The 27,767-nt window shown below is 36.1% G+C and overlaps 1 protein-coding gene across 1 annotated transcript; it reads left to right on the plus strand.

Annotated features, from left to right (window-relative positions):
* Positions 1 to 262: 262 nt before the first annotated feature.
* LOC128552002 (uncharacterized) lies at positions 263 to 27,767 on the plus strand (the record flags this gene model as incomplete). The annotated part of the gene is made up of 5 exons (XM_053532989.1): positions 263 to 605; positions 7,200 to 7,261; positions 7,498 to 7,855; positions 22,168 to 22,235; positions 27,708 to 27,767. Coding segments are annotated over exons 1-5 (891 nt in total), but the record flags the coding sequence as incomplete, so codon positions are not given.

The following is a 27,767-nucleotide window of genomic DNA, read 5'->3' on the forward strand; positions in this document are numbered from 1 at the left end:
ACCAGGTCAAAGGTCAAGGTCACAGGGGCCAACGTTAACTTTTTGCATGAAGGCACTTTACATGCGAACCACTTCACCCAGGACCTTCAAACTTCACATGCTGATAGTACTTACTGAGTACACCACCCCTACTGACTTTGGGGTCACCAGGTCAAAGGTCAAGGTGCTGCGGGGGCATTTGTCACCATTAGTGACAGCTCTTGTTAAACTTGTATTATCAATCATCATCATTACATTGTAAGAATCTCTACCTAGGTGCAGCATGTCCGAGGAAAGTCTCGTATTTTCTGTGTTGGGCCTGACTGTCAGGGGATTTCATCATAATGATGACAAGTGGGTGCCTAAAGGAGGTCAGCGACTGTCATGTGCCCTTCGTTCTGGCGCAATTGATGTATTAAAAGATGATCAGTCAGTTGGGAAAGTTGCAACAGAAGCTCCTAATAAGTGCAAAGACTGGCTTAAAGAAAATGGAAATATTGAAGCTGTAGTTACAGGATTGCCAAAAAAACATCCTGGGAAGAAAGGAGAGGAAGTGCCTGTACTGTTTGTTTTTAGGAGCATTAAGAACTTTAGAATGATTCATTTTAAAGACGCAATAACCACAGGTAATTTCATTTATATTATACATATTTACGTTGTACAAAAATATCATAATTATGCTGTATACTTACATACAAAATGAATGTTTATTTTATGTTTGCTCGTCTGATTTTTGAAAAAATTCTATGAGGTATTGTTTTCACTCGATCATTGGTGTTTGCGAGCACGTTTTTTTTGGTCCACCTTTTCTCAAAAATTGAGAGAGCTACAGCTTTGAAACTTTGCACACTTGTTTATCATCAGTAGTTGACTATGTAGGCATGGAACCATAACTCTGGTTTGCATTTTGTCAGAATTATGGCCCTTTTTGTACTTGGAAAATTTGAGTTTCTTGGTTATAAATTTTTTGTTTAGGTCCATATTTTCAAAAAGACTATTAGTACAAGCCTTCTCCGGTGAATGAAAAGTTAATAAAAAGTTAATGGAGCTATTCACCACAGCAGTTCGCTGTTCATTCACCACATCTGGTGAATGATTGGCGATCAAATTTCTTTTTTAATATTCTGTTCACCGCAGACTCCAGTGTTCACTTCTTATTCACCGCAGGACTTGGTATTTTAAATATTGTATCATTAATTCACTTTCTATTCACCAGAGAAACTTTAATTTCATGAAATGTAAATAAAATAGCTGCACCAGTTTTGGTGGCAAAATGATTGTATAGTTTGAAATTCTGGACCATGCTGAGCACTGCAGAATTATGTGAATAGCATGGTATCAGTTGATTCATGTAATTCTAAACAGATGCAGACTTATTTTTGTCATCAGTTTTCATGACTTTGATTTCTTGTACATGTAAATGGATAGAGGTATCCATGCAGCTAATTTACTAGCTTATTAAATCATCTGCCACTAAGTGCCAGGATGAGCTATTGTGATTGTTCATTGTCTGTCCACCTTTTCATCCATCAACTAAATATTTTCTTAAAATAATGTCTCTTCTGAACCTACAAGATGAAAACTTTCTGCAGACATGCAGCTCGCAGCTTATTCACCGCAGACTGTTCGCAGTTCATTCACCGCAGACTGTTCGCAGCTCATTCACCGCAGACAGTTCACAGATCATTCACTGCAGAATGTTCGCAGCTCATTCAACGCAGACTGTTCGCAGATCATTCACAGCAGCCATTCACCGCAGACCTCATTTGCATGTGAAAAGTTAATGGTCCCAACTTCATTCACTTTCTATTAACCAATCATTGAACGACCATTCACCGCATCCATTCACCACAGACCATTTTTTCCTGTAAGGGGACAGCTTTGAAACTTCGCGTACTTGTTTATCATCATTAGGTGACCAGGAGGGTTAAAAATTGTCCCAGAAAATCGTAGACTTTTTTATTATTTCTAAAATAAGCCAAGCATCAAATAATTATTTCAACTGGTGTTATTTCAATTTATACTCTCTAGGACTATGGAGTTTAAAATTAAGTATCTGTCATATTATTCGAGTATTTTTTAAATAATGGACGTCAGTCAGTGCTAGTCGGCGCACGCTCAGTTTTCCTCCTTCGACAAAAAGCGGCTTCCTTTTCAAATTCATGAAACTTTCCTGATATACATTTTACACGATTTAAATTTATATCCTCGTTAATGGTAACATGTTGCACATAATTATGTTGCGTTTCAAGTCTTTGGCATCACTTATGTTAAAATAATGATATAACTCTGAACGTCACGGCTGCACGCACTTTCAGAAATGACTACATCAGATAACTTCGCAACGCAGAATGTTTTAAAAGCATTTTGTCGCCCTCTCTTTGAATCACTTGCCCAACTTTCCTTAAAACGTTTGTACAACGTACAGACAAGTGTCTTGCTTATATTTGCCTGACTTCCAGAATTTTTCACTTCCCGTTTTGTTTGTGAAGGTGTCACACCGCGACCTACACAATATTTTATTAATACTTCCTGTGCCGCCACCTTTTCTGATGTCGTCATATCTGGAAGTTCGTGCAACCGTTACTTTCAAATTTACATCAGCATTTTAAAGCAAGTGATGCCAAAGACTTGAAACGCAACATAATTACGTGCCACACATTGCAATTAACGTCGATATAAATTTTAATTCTATGAGATGTATAACGCAGGGTTTTCCCGGACACAGGCTTTCTGCGTCCCAGACGCGCTTTTACTGCTTTGAACTCACATTTTTTAGTGCCTCTGCGTCCAGTGGACCCGTAAAATCAGTCACGAAACTCCTTTGCACTGAAGCCTCCTTTGCGCAGATACCCATGTATAATGCGCAGGTTTTTGACCCCCAGGACCACCCCCGAATCGTGGTTGCACATTATACATGGGTATAGACAATTTTCCAACTTCAAAACAGGTTTTGTTACAGCGATGTTCACCATTTTGGTAGAGGGAAACTACTCTCCGCGCTAACTGTCACCACTAAAATCTAAGATTGCCATTACGTTCCGTAAAAGATCGAATGATTTATTTTTCTTTCAAACAAAATTAATTCCATATAAATTTAAAAGTATTTTGATGAAAGAAATATTAATAAATCACAAAAATTATGATACTAATTAAGGATCGAGTATTATCTTTAACCGAGATCAAACTGTGAACATTATAATTAACACAAGGTGACACGTTAATTGCTGGTAATAACTGGCTATTTGATCGTAACAAAAAGACTACTGTAAAATCATTTAATTTCGTGGACATGAAATTTCGTGGTTTTGGTAAAAGAGGCAATTTCATGGGGATATGCATTCGTGGGTTTCAACTTTTGAACATAAAATGAATGGGAATTTCACTTGTTTGTTGGGATTAAATTTCGTGGATTGATTCAACCACAGGTTAGTCCCCCACAAATATAAATGATTTCACAGTATCACACCTTTTGTTCTCGGTCTGAATTGAGAAGCTCATGTCATTTTGAAAGATACCATTCCGAAATATTGAATCAGCTGCTATCTAAATTAAAAAGATACAAGTTCATTCGGGTAGATTTTTAAAGGGTAAATTTTTATAGTAATATTTAATGGCCATTTTCAAGAGCAGTAATTTGTGGACCCCCAAAAATTATTAGGGACCCTTAAATTAGCAGCCATGGGAGTCCATGGACTCCCAAATAAAAAACCCGAGGGAAAACCCTGTATAACGGGTAAGTGACATGATTTTAAATGGAAGCCTCTTCTTTTTGTAGGAGGAAAAATGAGCGTGCACCGACTAGCACTGACTGCCGTCCATTATTCAAATAATATGAGAGGTATTCAATTTTAAACTATACAGTCTTGTCGAGTATACATTGTAAATCAGTTAAAAGGATTATTTTTTGCGTCGCTTATTTTAGAAATAATATAATTTATTATAAAAAGTCTACGATTTTCTGGGACAACCCTCGTATACAGGCCAAGAACCATAACTCTGATATGCATTTTGTCAGAATTATGGCCCTTGTACTTAAAAAAAACCCAGTATTTCTTGGTTGTTTGTTGTCTAAGTTAATTTTTCTTGAATACTAACTATAGCTTTGGGTAAGAAGGCCAATAACTGTAAATCTTCTCTTACATATTGTCCAGCACTTGCAGATGAGCAATGGCACATGCATGCGGTGCTATTGTTTCTTTTAGGGTTGCACAATTAAAGCTTAATAGAAAAAATATTCCACTTTAGTTTATGTCAAAACTTTGAATCTACAAATTATTTTTCAATCAAAATTCCTTGGTGTGACCACCAGATCTTAATTTATTTTAAGAACTTGAAATGTAGAAATTTAGGAGGGCTGCTGACAAGTACTGTTTCGAATTCTGGTCCCGGCTTTATTTAAATTTATTTATTTGGTAAAAGGTCAGTTGTTGAAACTATAGATAGTTTTGCTTGTATCAGCAGAAAGGTGGTTTCTGGTTCTTTCATTAAGGTTGGATTGACATACTGTCACCAAACTTAGTGTGTAGCAGGCTATGAAAACAAAAAAGAAATACAGAAAATTAATGGGCTGCATGTGTCTGACTGTCCATTACCTGAGAAATTACCAGAGACAGATGTACCCCATGATGAGATTATATATTACCTGCAAGACCCAGACCCCTGGCTTGAAGGTCAAAGCCAAACTTAGCTTAAAGGATAACAGAGTTAGTTTCATTTCTGATCAATAACTCTTCAGTTATCAAGGGATTTCAGTATGTGGCATAATTGTTCTCCATAATTAGAAAACGTTGCTCCAAAGACTCCTCCCCTATTTCAAAGGTCAATGTTGTGTTCAGAGGAAAATGATTTAGACTATTTTACTTCGCTATGCAGGGATGGATATTCAAGATGACACATTACGTCACCACAACAAAATGATGTATCACATGCAAGACCTACACCCCTTGCTGAAAGGTCAAGGTCACACTGAAGTTTAAAAGATTCATTTTTTTTGTCCAGTCTCTATCTTATGTGCATGGATGGATATTCTGATAATTTGTCACTTATATTCAACATTACATGACAATTGATATGTCGGTAAGACCCTGACCTTTAGCCCATAGGATAAGGTGACAGGGATCTCAATAATTTTCTTTTTTTATTGGTACATGTAATTACTTCCCATTTATCTAATGGACAGTTCCAATTTTTATACGCCTGTTTGAAAAACGGGACGTATTATAGGAACGCCCCTGGCGGGCGGATGGGCGGTCGGGCGGTGTCCACAGACTTTGTCTGGAGCATTATCTTCTTCATGCATGGAGGAATTTTGATGTAACCTGGCACAATTGTTCATCATCATGAGACATAGTGTCATGAGCAAGAACCAGGTCCCTAGGTCAAAGTTAGAGGTCAAAGGATACAGGACTAAAAACTTTGTCCGGAGCATTTCTTCTTCATGCATGGTGGGATTTTGATATAACTTGGCAGAAATGTTCACCACCACGAGAGTGTTGTGCGCAAGAACCAGGTCCCTAGGTCTAAGGTCAAGGTCACACTTAGAGTTCAAAGGACTGAAAACTTTGTCGGGAGCATTTCTTCTTCATGCATGGAGGGATTTTGATATAACTTGGGATAAATGTTCACCACCACGAGACGGAGTGTCGTGCGCAAGCACCAGGTCCCTAGGTCTAAGGTCAAGGTCACACTTAGAGGCCAAAGGTCAGATACAAGAATAACTTGTCCGGAGCTTTTCTTCTTCATGCATGGAGGGATTTTGATGTATTTTTGCACAATTGCACACCATCATGAAATGGAGTGTCATGCACACGTCCCTTTAGAGTAACTTTTTCATTACTAGTCATAGGGAAAAATTGAGACCACTTTTCTGTAGTACAACATGCATGTTACACCCAATTTTGAGGTGAATTTTGACCTATCTCTACCTGGTAAGGAGAGTTGTGTGGACTTACAATTTTTTGTTTGGAATTTTTTTTTTTTTAAGATTAACTTCCCTTAGTTGTTACTATAAATAATTACATTGTAACTTTTTTTACAATTGACCATAGGGAAAAACCAAGACCACTTTTCTGTGGTACAACATAGATGTTACTTTCAAATTTTAGATGTATTTTAACGTATCTCTACCTGGTAAGGAGATTTTTTTGTGGACTTAGAAAAACAAAACCGTATAACCAGTCATTTGTCTAGCATTAAAGTCTCGTACCCATTCTAGTATATAAAATAAAGTTTCCTTTTAAAAAGGAAAGGCTTGGTTGGTTTTGGCATAGTCTACATAAATGGACAAGTGGGGGTAGGGGTCATTACATAAGATTCTATGCAAAACATGATTGCGATTTTCTACTGCTGTTCCCATGGGAACACCAGTTTTCTAAGGGTATGGTCTATTCCTTACAAAAGGGTGCACATACGAAAAACAACCCAGATTTGCCGTGGCATTCACCAATAATTACAATACGAACACAGAAATATAAACACTGATATACAAAATACAGTGGTATTGTGAAAAAAATTGGTTTAATATACCTTGCAGAGCCACTTCCTTAACTTGTTTTAATAACACCCCTACAAAAATAATCGAACCAACCATAATAGTCCTGTCAAAAATTGGCGGCAAAATGTCTTTTGAGACACCTTTTGGCAGGTTACATCCTTTCAGGGGGGTGTTCTCGAACAAATTTCACAGCTGCCTGTTAAATCGTTTTAACAATTACTACAATGGATAAATGTAAACTCAATCATGAATAACGTAAACGTCAAAATTGAGAAGTTCTCAGTTTATCGTACAGACTTACGTTTTATAGTTATATTCATATTGCTGTACACCCCCATTTTAATAATAGACAAACAAAAGAGCAACTGCAATCGGAAAACTTCCAATATTTCCGCAATTGCGCAGCTTACGTCACAGGTCACTTGTTGCTGCAACCAATCACTGAATTCGTAACATATTGATCTCGGTTTGCAACAGCTTCCCGGCTTTTCGTATCATACTAACACACACTTGGGTACCAAAAAAAACAAAAACAATACATAGGCTTAAGCCAATAAGGAAAACGTGATACGCAAGCGATTTTTTATGAATTGGGTATTAGGAATTTTAATTGCGTTTTAGTATGCACACTGTATGAATTCAACTGGGTTTTCTACAATTTTAATTGCGTAAATAAGCAAATACGCAGCTTATCTGGAGCTCTGATTAATTCTTCTTACTTCAGGCATTTCGAAGCTGAAAAAGAAATCATTGAAGGTTGTGGATGGAGATGAAAGTGAAAAAATGGTATTTTTTTAATTTTAATTTCAATTTAAACAAAACACTTTACATATTGAATTAATCTTTAAATTTATGTAGATCTAGTTGCATTAGAGACTACATCCCTAAAAAATTCTGAATAAAAATAGGGATATGTGCCTGGAAGTTTGTCACATGTATCTAAAAAAAACAAAAAAAAACAAACTGACAGAGTCATGAAACATATAATATCATTATGTAAAAGCAGTAATTTCATTTTTCAGACATTTTCAGATACTGATGAAACCCAGTTTGAATTTTCCGTTAGGGGCATGACAATGAGAGGATTCCATGTTTACAATGAAGTTCGGGTTCCAAGTATTGGTGATCGTATTTTATGTTCAGTGAGTGATGACAACTCAGTTGAAATGGTGAAAGATGGTCAAACTATTGGAAAAGTGGAGATAGAAGGTCAAAAGTTATTCAGGCAGTTCATAAATGCAAATGGTGTTATACACGCAGTTGTGAATGCAAAACCAAAAGAACACAAATCAAAGGGTGAAGAGATTCCTGTAATTTATCATTTCTCGGCAGATGACTGGACAAACCGGCTTCAAAATATCAGAAATATGATACGAAAAGGTGAAAATATTTCATTTTTATTGTCGAGCACGCTTGCGGTGAGCTCGACTTAGTCGTCACTTTTGGTGGGTCGGGGTATGTGCGTGTGTCTGTCCAATTTTGTCCGGACCATAACTTAGACATGCATAGACCAATCTTGTTTATATTTGGCATAAATGTTTACCTCAATGAGAAGGAGTGTCGTGCGCAAACCCCATGTTCCTATCTCAAAGATCAAGGTCACAGTTGGAGGTCAAAGGTCAAATTGAAGTTTGGCATGAATGTTCACCATTATGAGAAGGAGTGTCATGCACAAGAACAAGGTCCCTAGGTCTAAGGTCAAGGTCACACTTGACAGCTGGCGGGCTCGGCATTTTGCCCGTGGGCATACTTGTTAGCTCACCTGTCACATAGCTATTCGCTATTCATCCATCGTCATCCGTCCACAATTTGCAATTGATTTTAATCAAACTTGCACACAAATTGTATTGGCATAATATCTGGAATCCTTTTGAAAACTGGCCAGATCCCATCATGGGTTGTAGAGTAATGGCCCCTTAATGGGCCAAGATTTACATTTTTGGCTTTTGCAGCAATATAGAGACTTCATTTGTGTTTTGATTTGATACAAACTTGCAAAATATCTTTAACAACATCCATGAATTGATGACTGTCAGATCCAATCATAGGTTCCGGAGTTACGGCCCCTAATTGACCTCTGAAAGAGCCAAAAATATGTTAAATTTTACCCTGGAAAAGATGCCTCATTTATAACCATATCTTCATGAAACTTGGTCAGAATGTTTATCTTGGTGATTCCACAGCCAAGTTTAACAGGTGAGTGATATTGGGTCATCATGACCCTCATACAAATTTTCATTCTTTTTTGAGCTAGCAGCATCGTAATGCTCTTAGAAGTTTTCTGGTATAAGTTTTTGCTCACTGAATGCTCAGGTGAGTATTGTGATCGCTCAATGTCCGGCGTCTGTCTGTCGTCTGTCAACATTTAGCTTGTGTATGTGATAGAGGCTGTATTTTTAGCTCGACTATTCAAAGAATAGTCTAGCTATTCTACTCACCCTGGCGTCGGCGTCACACCTTGGTTAAGTTTTTGCATGCAAGTACATACAGCCATCAATTAAAGGCATATAGCTTTGAAACTTATTTTTTCTTTTTCTAGGTCAATTACCAACCTCTCTGGGTCAAGTCCCATAACTCTGACATGTATTTTGAGCAAATTATGCCCCCTTTTGGACTTAGAAAATTTTGGTTAAAGTTTTACATGCAAGTTACTATCTCCAAAACTAATGCAGATATTGATTTGAAACTTCACATGTGTCTTCGGGGTTATAAAACTATTTGATAGCAGCAAGTCCCATAACTCTGACTTTCATTTTGGCCAAATTATGCCCCCTTTTGGACTTAGAAAATTCTGGTTGAAGTTTTGCGTGCAAGTACATATGCTATTTCTAAAAGGCATATAGATTTGAAACTTATTTTTTCTTTTTCTAGATCAATTACCAACCTCACTGGGTCAAGTCCCATAACTCTGACATGTTTTTTGAGCAAATTATGCCCCCTTTTAGACTTAGAAAATTTTGGTTAAAGTTTTACATGCAAGTTATTATCTCCAAAACTAATGCAGATATTGATTTGAAACTTCACATGTGTCTTCGGGGTTATAAAACTAGTTGATAGCAGCAAGTCCCATAACTCTGACCTTCATTTTGGCCAATTTATATCCCCTTTTGGACTTAGCAAATTCTGGTTAAAGTTTTGCGTGCAAGTACATACAGCTATTACTAAAAGGCATATTAGTGATGGGCAAATTGGTTAGATTTGCCAATCGATTAATCGGCATAATCGGACAAGCCAACCGATTCGATTAATCGGATATAATCGGATAATCGGTTACTCTAGTTGCATATCTATAAGGTCATCTCACAGTGTATGTTTTATGTCATTACTTAGGAAATGAACCACACAGACGTCAAATATCCTGTTTCTATTGTATCCCTTCATAAACATGAGCAAGTTAATAGCATAAGAGTAAAATATCTGTGAAGACAGTAAACTTCAAATCAGGTACTTGTCTTAATTTCACAAGGGACTTATCCAGTGATATTGTGTTATCAAATTAAAATTGTTTGGAGCAAAAAACGTATTAATGATTTATTAATTCTTAGTTTACGACTGGAATGATTTCAATCCCACAAAATCAAAAAATGAAAATTCCTTTGCTAATATGCTTGCGTAAGTCTTACGGCATGCTATGCATACTGCCATACTAATGTCAAGAGTTTAGGTTGATGGGTTTCCCGGCTTAATGTTGTAAAAGCCATATATCTTCCAAAATCTGGGTGATCACAGATGACCTCAATTTCTTTCGAGACTTTGGAGGATGCCATTTTTAGGTAGAGTACTTTCCCTTGACGTAATTGCCCAAAAGAACCATAAATACCAGAAAGAAAGAGGTCAGAAACAACTAAATTATCCGTTTAGGGTGCCAAATAATTAATCGGTCAGGGAAAAGTGAAGTCGGCGATCGCGCTCATGAATGCAACGCCGACGATTATTCGATTGTCGCCGATTGTCGGCCCATCACTAAGGCATATAGATTTGAAACTTATTTTTTCTTTTTCTAGATCAATTACTAACCTCACTGGATCAAGTCCCATAACTCTGGCATGTATTTTGGGCAAATTATGCCCCCTTTTGGACTTTGAAAATTCTGGTTAAAGTTTTACATGCAAGTTTCTATCTCCAAAACTAATGCAGATATTGAATTGAAACTTCACATGTGCCTTCGGGGTTATAAAACTAGTTGATAGCAGCAAGTCCCATAACTGATATGCATTTTGGTAAAATTATTCCCCCTTTTGAACTTAAAACTCTTGATATTTAACCTTTTTATATGCCCGTTTGAAAAACGGGACGTATTATGGGAAGAGCGGGCGGGCGGTCGGGCGGGTGGCGTCCACAGACTTTGTCCGGAGCATATCTTCTACATGCATGAAGGGATTTTGATGAAACTTTGCACCAGGCTTGTTGCAGTACCAGTAGTACTGCTACTGCAGTACTACTGAAGCCATTTTAGCAACTACTGGTACTGCTACTGAATTACTTGGTCAAAATTTGGCGACTACTGTTACTGATACTGCATTACTGTCTCAAAAAAGTGGTACTGGTACTGCAGTACTCAACCAGTACTTTGTTTTTTTTTTCTTTGTTGTTTTGATTTTCAAAAAATTGTACTATTTTTATGAAATGGTGCCTTTATAACTTAGCATCTAATACATGCTGCCTTTAATATAATTTAGATGTTATGCCTTTAAGCAATCATATTTATTGACATGACTGAAGCATATATAAAAGAACAGCAATTATGGGATAAACCTGTTTTGCTGTTGAATGTATAATAGCAATATAATAGCAATCCTGCACGAGACATTTCATAACCTTATGATGATCAAATGCAATTCAGAAGCTAAAAATGCATAAAAAGTTAACAAGTGTGTTGAAACTTTAAACATGAATAACTATACATAAAGTGCTGTGTTCAAGGTTAAACAAATACATAAATGATATTCTCGCACTAATGTAATATGCACTAGATTTAAGTTAGAAATAAAATAGCTGAGAAAATGTAATGTTTTATGACGAGTCAGTTTATTGCAAGTACCCATAACAATTGACCTCAAGAAAGTACTGGTACTGGTACTGGTACTGCAGTACTCAGACAAAATTTAGTACTGGTACTGGTACTGGTACTGCATAAATGTGCAAGTACTGGTACTGGTACTTCAGTACTATATCCCTAGTACTGCAACAAGCCTGCTTGGCACAGTTGTTCACCATCATGAGACGGAGTGTCATGCGCAAGAACCAGGTCCCTAGGTCTAAGGTCAAGGTCACACTTAAGAGGTCAAAGGTCAAGTTCAAGAATGACTTTGTCCGGAGCATATCTTCTTCATGCATAGAGGGATTTTGATGAAAGTTGGCACAATTGTTCATCATCATGAGAAGGAGTGTCATGCGCAAGAACCAGGTCCCTAGATCTAAGGTCAAGGTCACACTTAGAGGTCAAAGGATACAAGAATGAAAACTTTGTCCGGAGCATTTCTTCTTCGTGCATAGAGGGATTTTGATATAACTTGGCACAAATGTTCACCACCATGAGGCGGAGTGTCGTGCGCAAGAACCAGGTCTCTAGGTCTAAGGTCAAGGTCACACTTAGAGGTCAAAGGATACAAGAATGAAAACCTTGTCCGGAGAATTTCTTCTTCATGCATAGAGGGATTTTGATATAACTTGGCACAAATGTTCACCACCATGAGACGTAGTGTCATGCACAAGAACCAGGTCCCTAGGTCTAAGGTCAAGGTCACACTTAGAGGCCAAAGGTCAGATACAAGAATGACTTTGTCCGAAGCATTTCTTCTTCATGCATGGAGGGATTTTGATGTAACTTGACACAATTATAAACCATCATGAGACGAAGTGTCATGCGCAGTTCCCTTCTTTAGAATTACTTCCCTTTGTTGTTACTATAAATAGCTTATATTGTAACTTTTTCATTACTAGTCGTAGGGAAAAAATCGAGACCAATTTTCTGTAGTACAACATGCTTGCTACATCCAATTTTGAGGTGTATTTTGACCAGTCTCTACCTGGTAAAGATTTTTGTGAGGACTTACAATTTTTTTTTTTTTTTTTTTTTTTTTTTTTAAAGATTTACTTCCCTTAGTTGTTACTATAAATAACTTATATTGTAACATTTTTATAATTGACCCTAGGGAAAAAACAAGACCACTTTTCTGTGGTACAACATAGATGTTACTCTCCAATTTTAGGTGTATTTTATTATATATAAGGTATCTCTACCTGGTAAGGAGTTTTTTTTGTGGACTTTAAAAAACAAAAGACTTACAGTGATTACTAAACAACCACAAAATTAACATTCCATTTGCAAATACAGCTGCTAGAGTAAAGAAATTTGCTTTGACGGGCATATATTGTGACATTCTGGCACTCTTGTTCCCTGTTAGCTTTCCATTCCTTCTTTTTACAGTAGCCATATAGAAAAACATCATAGCTATACTGTCCATGAAAGTTAATAAAATTTAGCAGTAAACCACCTCACTACTGACTTATTCTTTCTTCCACATCTTAAAACCCCTGATGCGGACCACAACTAAACGGTTCTTCAAAGCTTTCCCCAAAATTAATACTTTCAGACACTAACTTGCCAGGAACTTCAGCCTTCAATTATAATATGCCCGGCGGGGGGATTAGCCATGTGTAACATGGCTATTGTTGTTACTATAAATAGCTTATATTGTAACTTTTTATATGCCCGTTTGAAAAAAACGTATTATGGGAATGCCCCAGGCGGGTGGGCAGGCGGATGAGCGGTGTCCACAGACTTTGTCTGGAGCATATCTTCTTCATGCATGGAGGGATTTTGATGAAACTTGGCACAATTGTTCACCATCATGAGAGGAGTGTCATGCGCAAGAACATGGTCCCTAGGTATAAGTTCAAGGTCACACTTAGAGGTCAAATTCAAGAATGACTTTGTCCGGAGCATATCTTCTTCATGCATGGAGGGATTTTGATGTAACTTGGCACAATTGTTCACCATCATGAGACGGAGTGTCATTTGCAAGAACCAGGTCCCTAGGTCTAAGGTCAAGGTCACATTTAGAGGCCAAAGGTCAGATACAACAATGACTTTGTCCGGAGCATTTCTTCTTCATGCATGGAGGGATTTTGATGTAACCTGGCACAATTGTACACCATCATGAGACGGAGTGTCATGCGCAGGTCCCATCTTTAGAATTACTTCCCTTTGTTGTTACTATAAATAGCTTATATTGTAACTTTTTCATTACTAGTCGTAGGGAGAAATCGAGACCACTTTTCTGTAGTACAACATGCATGTTACATCCAATTTTGACCTATCTCTACCTGGTAAGGATTTTTATGTGGACTTACAAATTTTTTGGGGGGGGATTTTTTTTTTTTTTTAAAGATTAATTTCCCTTCGTTGTTACTATTAGGGGTGTAACGATACATCGAAATATCGATGCATTGCGATACTGAGTGTCCCGATAGTATGCATCGATAGAAAAGTCACGATCCAATAACAATCGCCGATAGTTCCTTCAACAATCGATAGTTTCGATAGTTTTGAAATTTTAGTAAATACAGAAAATATTTTTAATTTATAAACCAAGAAACAGAGCCAGCTTTCATTTGCGCCTCGGAAAATGTTTACGTCTCCATTACAATAATTACCCTCATGGAATTAAACTACCACAAAGACTGGGAAGTCTGGGAGATAATTAATAAATTTAGTTTCTTAGAAACTTTGATTAAATATATTTAAATAACCTGTTAATCTTAAATGAGAAAATGTACTATGGACATGGAGAAAGTAGGCTACTTGTATGTTATAGCAAACTGTTCGGTAGGGCCCTTCATTTAGTGCTGGTACACCAGTCTGATCGGTCAATTTTCGTCTTTTTCGATGCTTTGGGTTATTAAACATGTTGACATTCGCAACAAAATGGCCAATTTGTTTGAGTATACCTTGCATAGGTTTATTGTTTTACTTATTGTTTCAAAGCCAAGGGAGGCAAGAAATAGAAAAAAAAATGTTAAAAATATTTAATTAACAAATAATCAAGGCCTTCGAGTGGTTTATCATCTGATTTACCACGGTTCAGAGTTCAGATGCGTAGGAATTGAACCACGAGGGCGTTAGCCCGAGTGGTTAAATACTGAAGCATCTGAACGATGAACCGTGGTAAATTAGACGATAAATCACAAGAAGGCCTTGATTGTTTTCATTCTGACATGTTCATTGATATATTTTAATAAATATTATGCTGGGCTTCATTTACGCGAGGAGTAATGTATCAGACGTCATGCGACAATTTGACGTCATCATTGACGTCATAATGCTCTCGCGCGTCAACCGTTGTTTTATCGCATAAAAAAAAGAGCTTGATTTTCTTCTTTGTTTAACTGGAAATCAATTTGAGCCATGTTAGAATGTTAGATTTATTTCTGTCCATTTCAGTTATACAAACATCTTAATGTGTATTAACAGCAATTATAAACAGTGCCATGTCTTACACTAAGTAACAATGCCAGTTGGTAGTTTTACTGTATACAACATGGTGGCCGATAACTATTGCAATAGTATCGCAATAGTAACCTGCAATAGAATAGTATCACAATAGTTTTTCAGCAATATCAATAGTATTGCAATAGTCAAAATTGGCCTCAGTAGTCACCCCTACTTACTATAAATAACTTATATTGTAACTTTTTTATAATTGACAGTAGGGAAAAACCAAGACCACTTTTCTGTGGTACAATATAGATGTTACTTTCAAATTTTAAGTGTATGTTAAGGTATCTCTCTATTCCATTTGCAAATACAGATGCTATAGTGTAAAGAAATTTGATGTGACGGGCGTATATTGTGACATTCTGGCACTCTTGTTTATTACTGGCCATAGGGAAAAAATGGAGACCTCTTTTCTGTACTACAATATGCATGTTACATCCAATTTTTAGGTGTATTTTGACCTATCGCTACCTGATAAGGATTTTTGTGTGGACTTAAAATTATTTTTTAAGATTAACTTCCGTTTGTTGTTTGTATAAATAATATATATATTGTAACTTTTTAGCTCACCTGAGCACAAAGTGCTCGGGGTGAGCTATTGTGATCACTCACCGTCCGGCATCCGTCTGTCCGTCCGTCCACACTTTCCTTTAAACAACATCTCCTAAACCATCAGGCCAATTTTGATGAAACTTCACAGGGATGATCCTTGGATGGTCTTCTTTAAAAATTGTTCAAAGAATTGAATTTTGTACAGAACTCTGGTTGCTATGGCAACCGAAAGGAAAAACTTAAAAAATCTTGTCCAAAACTGCAAGGCCTAGGGCTTTGATATTTGTTATGTAGCATCATCTAGTTGGTCTCTACCAAGATTGTTCAAATTATCCCCCTAGGGTCAAATATGGCCCTGCCCCGGGGGTCTCATGGTTTATATAGACTTACATAGGGAAAAACTTTGAAAATCTTCTTGTCCAAAACCATAAGGCCTAGGGCTTTGATATTTAGTATGTAGCATCATCTAGTGGGCCTCTACAAAGATTGTTCAAATTATGACCCCGCCCTGGGGGTCACATGGTTTATATGGGGAAAAACTTTGAAAATCTTCTAGTCCAAAACCATAAGGCCTAGGGCTTTCATATTTATTATGTAGCATCATACAGTGGGCCTGTACCAAGATTGTACAAATGATCCCCTAGGATGAAATATTGTCCTGCCCAGGGGGTCACATGGTTTATATAGACTTGTATAGGAAAGAAACTTTAAAAATCTTCTTGTCTGAAACCACAAGACCTAGGCTTTTGATATTTGGTATGTAGCATTGCCTTGTGGTCCTCTACCAAGATTGTTCAAATTATTCCCCTGGGGTGAAAAAAGGCCCTGCCACAGGGTTCCCTAGTTTTACATAGAGATATGTAGGAAAAAACTTTAAAAATCTTCTTGCCTGAAACTGCAAGGCCTATGCTTTTGATGTTTGGTATGTTGCATTGCTTAGTGGACTACTACTAAAATTGTTCCAATTTTGCCCCTGGGGTGAAAGAGGCCCTGCCCTTGGGGTCCCAAATTTTACATAGACTTGAATAGGAAAAAACTTTAAAAATTTTCTTGTCTGAAAGTTCAAGGCCTATGCCTTTAATATTTTGTATGAATCATTGCCTAGTTGATCTGTAACAAGTTTGTTCGAATTATGCCCCTGGGATGAAAAGAGGCCCTGCCCCAGGGGTCACTTGATATATGAGTTATATAGGAAAAAATACTTCAAAAATTATCAGATCATATTTCCTAGACTGTTTAATTATAATTACCTGATGACCCCTAGCCTGGGAATCGAGTCTGACAATTTCTAACCTTTTATTTACCAGCAAATTGACAGCCTGGGAAAACTAATATTGTTCCCTGCTAAAATGGTGAAAACTCTCCAGATTTAACAGTATTCTGCCATATTTGTATAAATTAAATAGTTTTGGCAAAGAAAAGTATTAAAACTATGAGAGGGAATTATAAAAGGAGGTAAGTTACTATCAGTTTTTTGTCAAGCTTGTGCTGTGAACAGAAAACAAGAGTTGTCAGAACAGGTGACAGAACAGTTGAGACTGTTTAATCGGGAACATAGTAAAATGAAAACCAGAGATAGAGAAAAAATTCAAACAAATTTAGCACGAAACAAAACCAACCATCCGCAGTTTTACTGACTCAATGTTCCATTGTCAACCAAGTTTATTACATGTATAAAGAGAAAGTTAGATGGCTACAATTTGTTTTTCTTCTCTTTGCCGAATTTAAGTTCAACATGCAAATTGTGGAAAATATCGGAAGAATAAAGAAACTTTTGTGAACTTTGAACATGTTGAAGTTGGTATACATGTACATGAAATAATTTACTAGGACAGTAAAGCATGTGTGTTTTCGTTGTGATTCTTGTGAAGGTGAGCATTGTTGCTGTAACATTAAAGTGGGGGACAATCAAAATTGATAATTATTTTAACAGAATTTGCCATTTAGTGATAATAGTGTTTGGCTGGTATAATTCAACGTCAATTAGTGAGGCGTGACTTATCCGCTATCCTCGATGTTTACCGCAATATTGTTATGAGCTAAAAGTGCAGACACACTTCAATGCATAAAGTTGATCTATACTTGTTTGTCAGAAAATACTGTTGTTTATTTAATAACACTGATAATAATTTTAATGAAAAGGATAAGAGAAATGTATAATTCAGTTTGTTTAATATTAATTATCACTTCCACCGTTTCAGTTTTTCAGGTGTAAACACTCAAAGTTCTATTTTGTTGAATTTTGGTTATAAAATGGTTTAATATAATACTTAAAGTTAGTTCATTGATTATTTTCACTTTATCAAAATAGGAACCACACAATTCTTCAAATATTAACTTAAAAGTTACCCTTGTTGATATTTTCTTCAGTAGGAGGTATTTTAATCAAGGGGATTTTGATAGCCCCGACATTTTCATGAAGGGGATTATGATACCCCTGCTATTTTTAAAGAGGAAGAGGGCAATATGATACCACTGTAAAAATATGAATGGGATTTTGTAACATACTGTCTTTTTTTCAGTGAAAGGAATTTTGATCAAGGGGGGTTTATATACACTTGGCATGCATTAGAAAAATACAATAACAATAGAAGCCATTGAGCAAGTTTTAAGTAAAGTAACTTATGCAAACAGATAATGATTGTAAATGGAGTAGTAGTATAAACAAGGTGATAGAAGAGCATAGAAAGTAACTTCAGTAACTGTTACTGTATTCATACCCTGTCAGTTGGATAGAGAATATTTAGAGAATAGCAAAAACAAAAAATCCTTCTGTTGTAGCACATTTACCTGAGTGAGAGTTTTTCTTTCTATAAAGAGCATTGCAATGTATGAATTCCAAAAAAAGCTAAGATAAAAAGGGACAGAAAAGTAAAAAAAATCTAAAAGGTTCAAATTTAAAGAAGGTAAACCTGCAAATGAATATGTTGAATACAGTTTCGATGACCTACATTTCCAATGTATAAAACTGAAATCATCAAGGAAAGAAGCTTCTATAAAATCTGATTTATTGTCGATCTACAATGCAAAACTTCCGATTATACAAAAAAGGAAGGTCCTTCTTTAGCTTTGTTCTGATGGAACAATATCTTCAGAATTCCATCAGTATTTCAAGAATATTCATTCTGGAAAAGCAGCCAGAGACTGCCTATCAGAACCAGACATGTTGGAAGTAAGTGATGAGCCTGATAATTTGAATAGTTATTATAAGTACAAAAGAGTTGTTTTGTTTTAAGAGGTACTATATAGAAACAGATGGGAAAACATTCTTTTACTAATATCTAGAATGGATTGTTGAAACTTTGTGTGGTGTAATAGTTATACAATTTTAAACATATTTTGTAATTTTATACACATTTTACTCAACATTTCTATTTGTACTAAGTGCACATATTTCCTTAGACTTTGTAAATCATGTCATAAGATTTGATAGTTTTGTTCTAAGTGCACTTGTGACAGTATGGCATCCAATAAAATCAGCATTATTGCAATATTTTAGAGTACTAAGTGCACTTAACACATTTGAACCCCCAAATTATTTTCCATTTTGTTGTATGCCAGATTGAGTTAAGTACAATTTTAACTATAAAACCAATTTAATTTGTGAGTAGTCCTTTTATATTCCTCATATATTATAACAACATTATTGTCTATGATATAACCAAATCTTACCTAAATATTCTCATTCAGTAAAACGTTTTATGTGTCTAAAACCTTCTTTTGCATTTTTCTCCACTATTTGAAAAATGGACTTATACCGTTCTGGCTTTAACCCCTCGATTTGTTCAAACAAGCAACTTAACTCAGGTAAGCGATATAGGGCCATCATGGCCCTCTTGTTTATAAATTGACCATAGGGAAAAATCAAGACCACTTTTCTGTCGTACAACATAGATGTTACTTTCAAATTTTAGGTGTATTTTAAGGTATCTCTTCCTGGTAAGGCAAGCCCGCCCGCTAGGCTCAGTAGGGAGAGCGTTGGTCTACGGATCGCAGGGTCGCTGGTTTGAACCCCGGGCGGGGCGTATGTTCTCCATGACAATTTGATAAAAGACATTGTGTCTGACATCATTCGTCCTCCACCTCTGATAATTCATGTGGGGAAGTTGGCAGTTTCTTGCGGAGAACAGGTTTGTACTGGTACAGAATCCAGGAACACTGGTTAGGTTAACTGCCCGCCGTTACATGACTGAAATACTGTTGAAAAACGGCGTTAAACCCAAAACAAACAAAACTTCCTGGTAAGGAGTTTTTTGTGGACTTAGAAAAAGAAAACTTACTTCCCTTTATTGCTACTATAAATAGCTTATTCTTGAAACTTTTTAACCTGGTTGTTAGAATTGGATAATTTATGTCATTGTTTTGGCTTACTAGTAGCTGTTGACCAAACTTATTCGACGCCGCCCTGAAGGCGGTGTCGAGTATATGGGATACACTTTTATTTCGGACCCTGTAAAGATGGTAATGAATAGTTTCGGTGTGATAAACTGAACACAGTGAATAGTTTGTAAAAGGATCAACGATATTGCACAATACATTTTAGTGAATAAACAAAAAATGGCAAAAAGAAAACATAAAAAATGTATGTAATGCAACTTATTATGTGATTTAAAACAATGCTATCTGTCTTTCCTCTCCTTATTTGTAGAGCAGAACATATTTTTTTATTTACAATTTCGTCAAAAATGTTGATCCGATTTATTGATAAGGGAGGTTACTCTGTAAGTCAAGTTTCTATTTCTATTCTTAGCATGACCTACTTACCTATCTCATTTTCTATAAATAGAACACACCGCAGATATACCATACTGTAAAGCGTGAATCGCCTGGACAAGGGAGCATTCGTGTATTTTACAACTTCGCAGAGAATATTAAAAAAAAAAATTATGGAAAATTACAATTGCCTGCATAAAAATTCCTTGGAAAAAAAAAAACGTATTTACAAAGTAAATAAAGGAATCAATAAGCATAGATATGTTGAAATGAACGAAGGAAGTACCGCTGTTAACTTATTTTTAACCTTTTTGTCTTATTTTCTTTGTTGATAGGTACAGTGATGTAATTTCAGAATGCGCACACTTTTGCAAATTCCTATTTCTATTTGTTTTTTTGTTTGTTTGTTTGTTTTCTACTCATTGTTTACAGATATACACTGTCAACTAAGGTGTGCAATAGGCTAAAGAGCATTTGGCTGAATTTGTCAGTGACAAGTTAATACTTCTTTAAATGTGGTTAGATCGAAATATCAAAAGCCATGGGACCATAACTTATCAAAGCATCAGTGACTTTAAAATAGAATTCCTTGTTGAATTTATATGTTCATTGATCTTATATGACTAGTCAGTTGCTCTGGTTTTATTATATCTTGTTACTTGCTTCTTTTTTTTTTCTTTTTAATTTAATAGATAGTTTTTGTATTTGTCCATTCCTGACAAAGAAAAAAAATAAATAAAAAACATTTTCATTGAAATATTTTCTACACTTTGGCAGTGGGTTATTATGCTTTCTAAATTTCTTGTAATATTAGATTTGAACTAGACCCTAAAATACTCCTAGTAACCTTACAGTTCAACGAGGACTTCAAGTTTATCGTTCGTCCGAAAAAAAAAATGATTTCTATGATATTCAAAAGTATATAAGAAAGATTCATGCTTTGTGAATAGGGGCAATATAGAGATTATTTATGTTATATCATTCTTTTCTTGGACAAAATTTTTGATTGTTTTTGTCAAGGGAAACAGTAAATTGCTGTGTATAATCTGCATTCTGAAATCTATAATGTAGGTGACTAAGGTCCATAAAACTTCATCAGTAAATAGAAAACACTCATTACATTACATGATAATAAAAATAATGGTTTCTGTGAACCACAACTTTGAAATAATTTCAACATTTCCTCATTTCCCAACAAACTGCATTTCTGTGAAACTTCATACACACGCTCCTGCATATAAGAACTTTTCACAGGAGATGACCTTAGTTAGTGAAATAATTACCTTAATTTTGTATGTAAAGGGACCACCTACTCGCAATGTTAATGTCATTGCAGGTAGAGGATTTGTATTGCATGGTAAAACTTTTCTATCATGTTTATTCTTCATTTTATGTGCTAATGTTGATAACTTGTAGCCAGTCAGACTAATAAAGTAATGATTAGGTGATTTCTCATATTGCAATAAATGTACTTCAGACACAACACTTGGCGGCGTCTTTGATGCTTGCATCAATGAATTGCCTTGTACAGAGTATGTTTTACTGTAACATCTACATTACGGTATTGTGAGATCCTGGCACTCTTTGTTATATTTTGTTCATGCCAAGATGCTGTATTGGCATGCAGTATGTTTTGTGAAAAATGTCCATAGGCGAGGGATATTGGTAACTCTGTTACAAATTCTTGTTATTGTTGATTTCAATGTCATTTCATGGACTGAGGCAGATTTAACTGACTGCTTTACAATTCCTTTGTGAACAATATTACAAAGTGAATTTAAACCAGTCAAACGAAATCTCATGCTAGATTTGAAATGGAGTTGAAACATTTTAATATTGTACTGCAGCAAAGTGCAGATGACATCTGCAATCAAAATAACAAAATGTCAATAAAAGATAGTTTATGTTGAACAGTTCATAATTTCAGATATAGAGAAAAGAAGTAAAAAGAAAAAGTGCCTTCAGTTTATTTGTAGTGAGGAATCACAAAATGAGGTAAGTTCAATAATTGCTTGTATCTTCAAGACAAAATATTTATTGGCAACTTAATGTAGCAAGGGCTTTTCATCAGGAAATTGGGAAAAGGCCCTGGCCTTTTAAATTTGGAAATTCGAATGTGATAATTTTCTTAGTTTGGGAAGAGCATTTTATTAGCTCGACTATTCGAAGAATAGGGGAGCTATCCTACTCGCCCCGGCGTCAGCGTGAGCGTCACACAAATGTTAAAGTTTGCATACCACCCCAAATATTTTCAAAGTCCATTGAGATATTGCTTTCATATTGTGCATACTTGTTAACCATCATAACCCCAGTCTGTAAAAAGGAGGAGGCAACTCTATCAAGCATTTTGACTGAATTATGGCCCCTTTTCGACTTAGAATAAATGTAAAGGTTTGCGTACCACCCCAAATATTTTCAATGTCGATTGAGATATTGCTTTCATATTTTGCATACTTGTTTACCATCATGACCTCAGTCTGTAAAAAGGAGGAGGCAACTCTATCAAGCATTTTGACTGAATTATGGCCCCTTTTTGACTTAGAATAAATGTTAACGTTTGTACCACCCCAAATATTTTCAAAGTCCATTGAGATATTGCTTTCATATTTTTCATACTTGTTTACCATCATGATCCCAGTCTGTAAACAGGTGCAGACAACTCTATCAAGCATTTTGACTGAATTATGGCCCCTTTTCGACTTAGAATATGCTTATTGTAATGTTAGTTTGTGTACCACCCCAAATATTTTCAAAGTCCATTGAGATATTGCTTTCATATTTTGCATACTTGTTTACCATCATGACCCCAGTCTGTAAATAAGAGCAGACAACTCTATCAAGCATTTTGACTGAGTTATGGCCCCTTTTCGACTTAGAATATGCTTATTGTAATGTTAAAGTTTTACTCATAGCTTATATTATACTACCAAGCACTGAGAATAGTCAAGCGCGCCGTCAACTGACAGCTCTTGTTAAAACCAGCAACTTCCCGTCTGCAAAAGGTGTCTGTTACAGACTGAGAGGAAGAAATTTGTTGGTTTCCTAATCCTAAATGTGATCATTACTTCATTATTTGTGAAATAATGTTGCCAAATTAAAAATACGTTTTCAAAAATTCTCTGCCACAGTTTGGTCTAAATATCTTTGTTTTCAACTGGGAAGTGGGGAATATCAGCCTCTGTTAGGCCTAAAAAAAAAATATGTTTGTTTCCTGTAACCCGACCGACCGTAAGTTTTTACCGCCGACCGCAATTTTTTTATGGGCTGAAATTCGAGATTCTGATCATATCTTTATTGATTATAGGGATAATTTAGTTGTACCCGACCTCGTCGCGCATAGTCACGAACGTTCCTGGTTCTGTCGACATAAAACAACATGGCGAAAAGCCTGTTTGTCGGTAGACTCGAGGTTCCGGGTTTTCACCCGCGAAAATCGAGAAGTTTTCTTTGATGCATATCGAGTTCAAAAGTTCTGCCCCTTGTCAATCAAAATCTCGGTGAATTTCAATACTGTTCGCCGCCACAAGCAGAAGTATGGCAGTAGGCGGAGCGTCATATACTAATTAGCTACTGACAGATGTCAGTCACGCCACGCGCCGACTGACACGTGGTTATCTCGCGGTTTGTATTTAGTACTTCATTATGAAAGGTGTTTATTGATCAAGGTGTAAACGTTAATTGATAAACAATTCGTAGAAGAGCAGTCTATTATCATGTTTGTACCACTTGTTCAGGGGTCACGCTGTCGGTTGCACTTGAGCCATTTGCGACAAAAGATTAATTGTGGCCCCGAAAATCTCTAATTGGCAAAAACGGCCCGAAGCTATGTCTGTCTGCAAAACTATGAACTTTGCCTGTTACACAATGTTTACTGAACAAAAGGAATCAGTGTAGAAAAAAAACTTGTATGAACAACATCTGTTATTGAAAGGCGGGAGCAAATTTTCAACAATTTTATTTGATTAGTAATTACAGGCCTCGACCTTAGCGGTGGACCGTTGGACTGACGCAACCAAAAATATCGGCAGGTCCACTATCAAAAGTTGGGTAGACCGACGGTCAACCAATTTTCAGTCACGGTCTGCAAATAAAATAAAACCCTTAAAAGTGAAAAAATAGGGGTGGTGGGGGGTGGGGGATCATACCCATATCGGCGAATTCACAAAACGAAAGTTGATTTTGCCTTAGTACGGCATTCTACAGTTATAAGCATTGGCGAGTTAAAGTCAGGATAGCACGAATGGACTACTCCACCGATCGGGTGAGTGGTTTTTACGTGTTAACTTTACCAAATTGAGTAATTACATCAGGCAAAATTACCTTGATTGACTGGAATTTACCCGCGAATCGTAAAAATATCAAAACGTCATGCTGGTAATTTTCCATTCGACAAGCACGTGCGCCCTATTAATACTTAATTTACATCGCAGTTACTTTTGACACAAAAAACGCGCGTAGTGTATTCATTTTTTAATAAAATCGCTTCAGATATTCAACACCGCTTGAGAACTAATAAAGTTTGAATTCTATAACAATTTTAATAAGATATCGACAGGAATGTAGGCAAAATCCTTTTAAAACGATCAAATTTTCATATAATGTTTTGTAAAATTTCAAACAGCGCGATCTTGATTATTTATTTCCTTTTTAAAGTAAATAAACGGTACATACTATGGTAATAAAATTCAGACTTTTGACCAGAAAGTACAAAAAACACAATTAAAAAATCTTAAATAATGAAAAAGCGGCAGCAATTTAAATACATGGAGTAAAACGATTTTTTGGCAAACAGACTTCTGTTAGCACGGCAGAATAGGTTACGTGACCTCATGAACGTAAATAGAAATGTGGTTTTAAAATGAGACAGTATGATGTCGTTGCGATTTTTAATAAGTTTTAAATGAGTCTTCGTACATATATTTTTTGACACAACACTTTGTTAGATATTCTTCTCAAACAATAATGTAAATTTCTTGAGGGCAAATAGGTCAGCATCGTTCACGGTCTGACACATTTACATGTCAGTTTATTCGGGATATTGCACATTCGCTTTTAAAAAATTAAAGAAAAAAACTTTTTTACTGATTTCTTCTCAACAATTAAAGGAATCGAGAAAGTACGATCAGACAGTGATGTGTCACATGGCGCGAAAACATGACGTAATGCAATGACAATCTCGTGGAAACTATACCGCTTTGATCTCCACTGCAGATGCCACAATAACCGACACACTTCTTTTAGCTCTTTGAGGGGGTGTTAATTGATGATGAAAACGAGGCCAATTACTTAGTTTATCATCAGAATGATTACCGATAACTGTTGATGTTTTTTTTTTTTTTTTTTCACTTTCAACACTGGTGCTGATTGTGTCCATATTTTGGGACACTTTTCAAAATAATTATTATTCGGGATAACAGATTGCTACAGTCTTCCATTTTTAATTATTTAGAAATAAGTCCTGTTTCTTTGAGTCATATGAAGTTATGACGTCTACAGCATCACAATTTATGAGATAGAATTGGAGGTCCACTAAAGTCTGAGCAGGTCTACTAGATTTTAGCAGTTGGTGAACCTGCTGGCAACTGCTGAAAAAAGTTAAGGTTGAGGCCTGATTAGGCAGTTAATTGGCGATAATAAGGTTACTAAACGCTGAAATGTTCTGACACCTACTAAAAAAAAATTAAAAAAAAAAAACATTCCCTACCTACCGACCCCCATTTTTTTCAGTATGTTACAGGAAACAAACATATTTTTTTTTTAGGCCTTATATAAGGATGAAATACCCTGGTAGCAGGGCAAAGGTCATAAATCAATGTGGATGAAAGTTTAAAACTAGGCCAAATATAATTGCACAGTTGCTTATAATCATAGATTATCTTTTGTAATGTTATGATAATTATTATCAAAGGTCAAGTTTACAATAATCTGTAGACTTTTATTAACCATTAAGATTGAAAATTAGTTACCAGAGGTTGATAAGTAGGTCACTAGGTCAAATCATAGAAGTATATTGTTTACACTCTAAAGGTTACATTTTCTATCTGATCAACATATAAAATTGTGAGACAGAGAAAGCTTTCACTCCCTGGCCACATCATACTAAAGATGTGAAAAATGGATTTAGTAGCTTCCTTGCTTAGTGCTCAGCATTTAGAAGAGTGTTCTAGGACTGGTCAGCTCAGTGTCGGTATAATGTGACTGGGTTGTGTATCATGTCATGTGTCTACAGCGTGATATTCCAGTGAGGCACCACTAAGTTTGGCATTGTGCTCACTGATACTAGTAGACACTGTTCTTTAAATGACTGAAATATTGTTGAAAAAGGCACTTATTCAAAACACACATGCACATACGCACACACGCGCACTACATTTGTCAGTGTTTCAATGAAACCTAAAATGATGTTCAAAAATGAGTGACTAAAACCTATTTGGAATCTTAACCCTTAAAAGGTCACATTTTCTACTTGATCCTTACCAAATTTTGTTAAGAGTTTCTTTTTTCTAGGAAGTAAAGGCCATGGTACAAAGGTTGAAAATTAGGTTAGTAGGACAAATTACAGAAAAATTATTAACACTGTAGTTTTCAGACTTTTTTCTGGAGTTTAGGCCCTTTTTGAATCGGTGCATTTGTCATACATTGTTGACGTCTTTTTTGTTGTGCCCCCCACCCACCCCATGAGTGGTGGGGGCATATAGATTTGGTCTTGTCCGTCCGTCTGAAGTTTGTGATGTGCCTAGCTCAAAAAATATTTGATATAAATTGATGAAACCTTGCATGAGTCTTTATCATGATATGAACTTACGCACCTCCTATTTTTCGTCTGGCTCCGCCCCCTATTTTCAGAGTTATGGCCCCTGAAATAGTCAAAAATGCACATTTTCATCTTGTGACGCACCTAGCTCAAAAAGTATTTAATATAAATGGTTGAAAACTTGCATAAGTCTTCATCATGATATAAACTTGCAAACCTCTTATTTTTTGGCTGGCTCCACCCCCTATTTTTAAAGTTATGGCCCCTGAAATAGTAAAATAATGCATATTTTCACATAATTATGTGCCTAGCTCAAAAAGTATTCGATGTAAATTCATGAAACCTTGCTCAAGTCTTTATCATGATGTGTCCTTGCACACTTGGCATTCTTCTTGAGAATCTTAGCCCTTTTACAGAGTTATGGCCCTTGAAATAGCCAAAATAGCGGATTTTTTTGTTTGTGATGCTCATAGCTCAAAAAGTATATGGCCTAGAATAATGAATCGTTTTCATAAAAATTTGTTGCGACTATACCCCATTAAGACTGCAAACATTTGAATAATTGCCCCTTATTTTTGACAAATGTACCAGGGGTGGGGTGGGGGGGGGGGGGGGGCACACCCTGTGTCCTACAGACACATTCTAGTTTTTCAGTAATTTGGGAACTGAATATTGTCTGTCCTTGATAAGGTATTAAGCTATTTTCTTTACAGGCAGGACCCTCATGTGATATGCAGTCTTTGGACATGGCCGATGGATCAGGAGAAAATATG

This window comes from Mercenaria mercenaria, unplaced genomic scaffold (genome assembly GCF_021730395.1).
Source record: "Mercenaria mercenaria strain notata unplaced genomic scaffold, MADL_Memer_1 contig_1932, whole genome shotgun sequence".
NCBI lineage: Eukaryota > Metazoa > Mollusca > Bivalvia > Venerida > Veneridae > Mercenaria > Mercenaria mercenaria.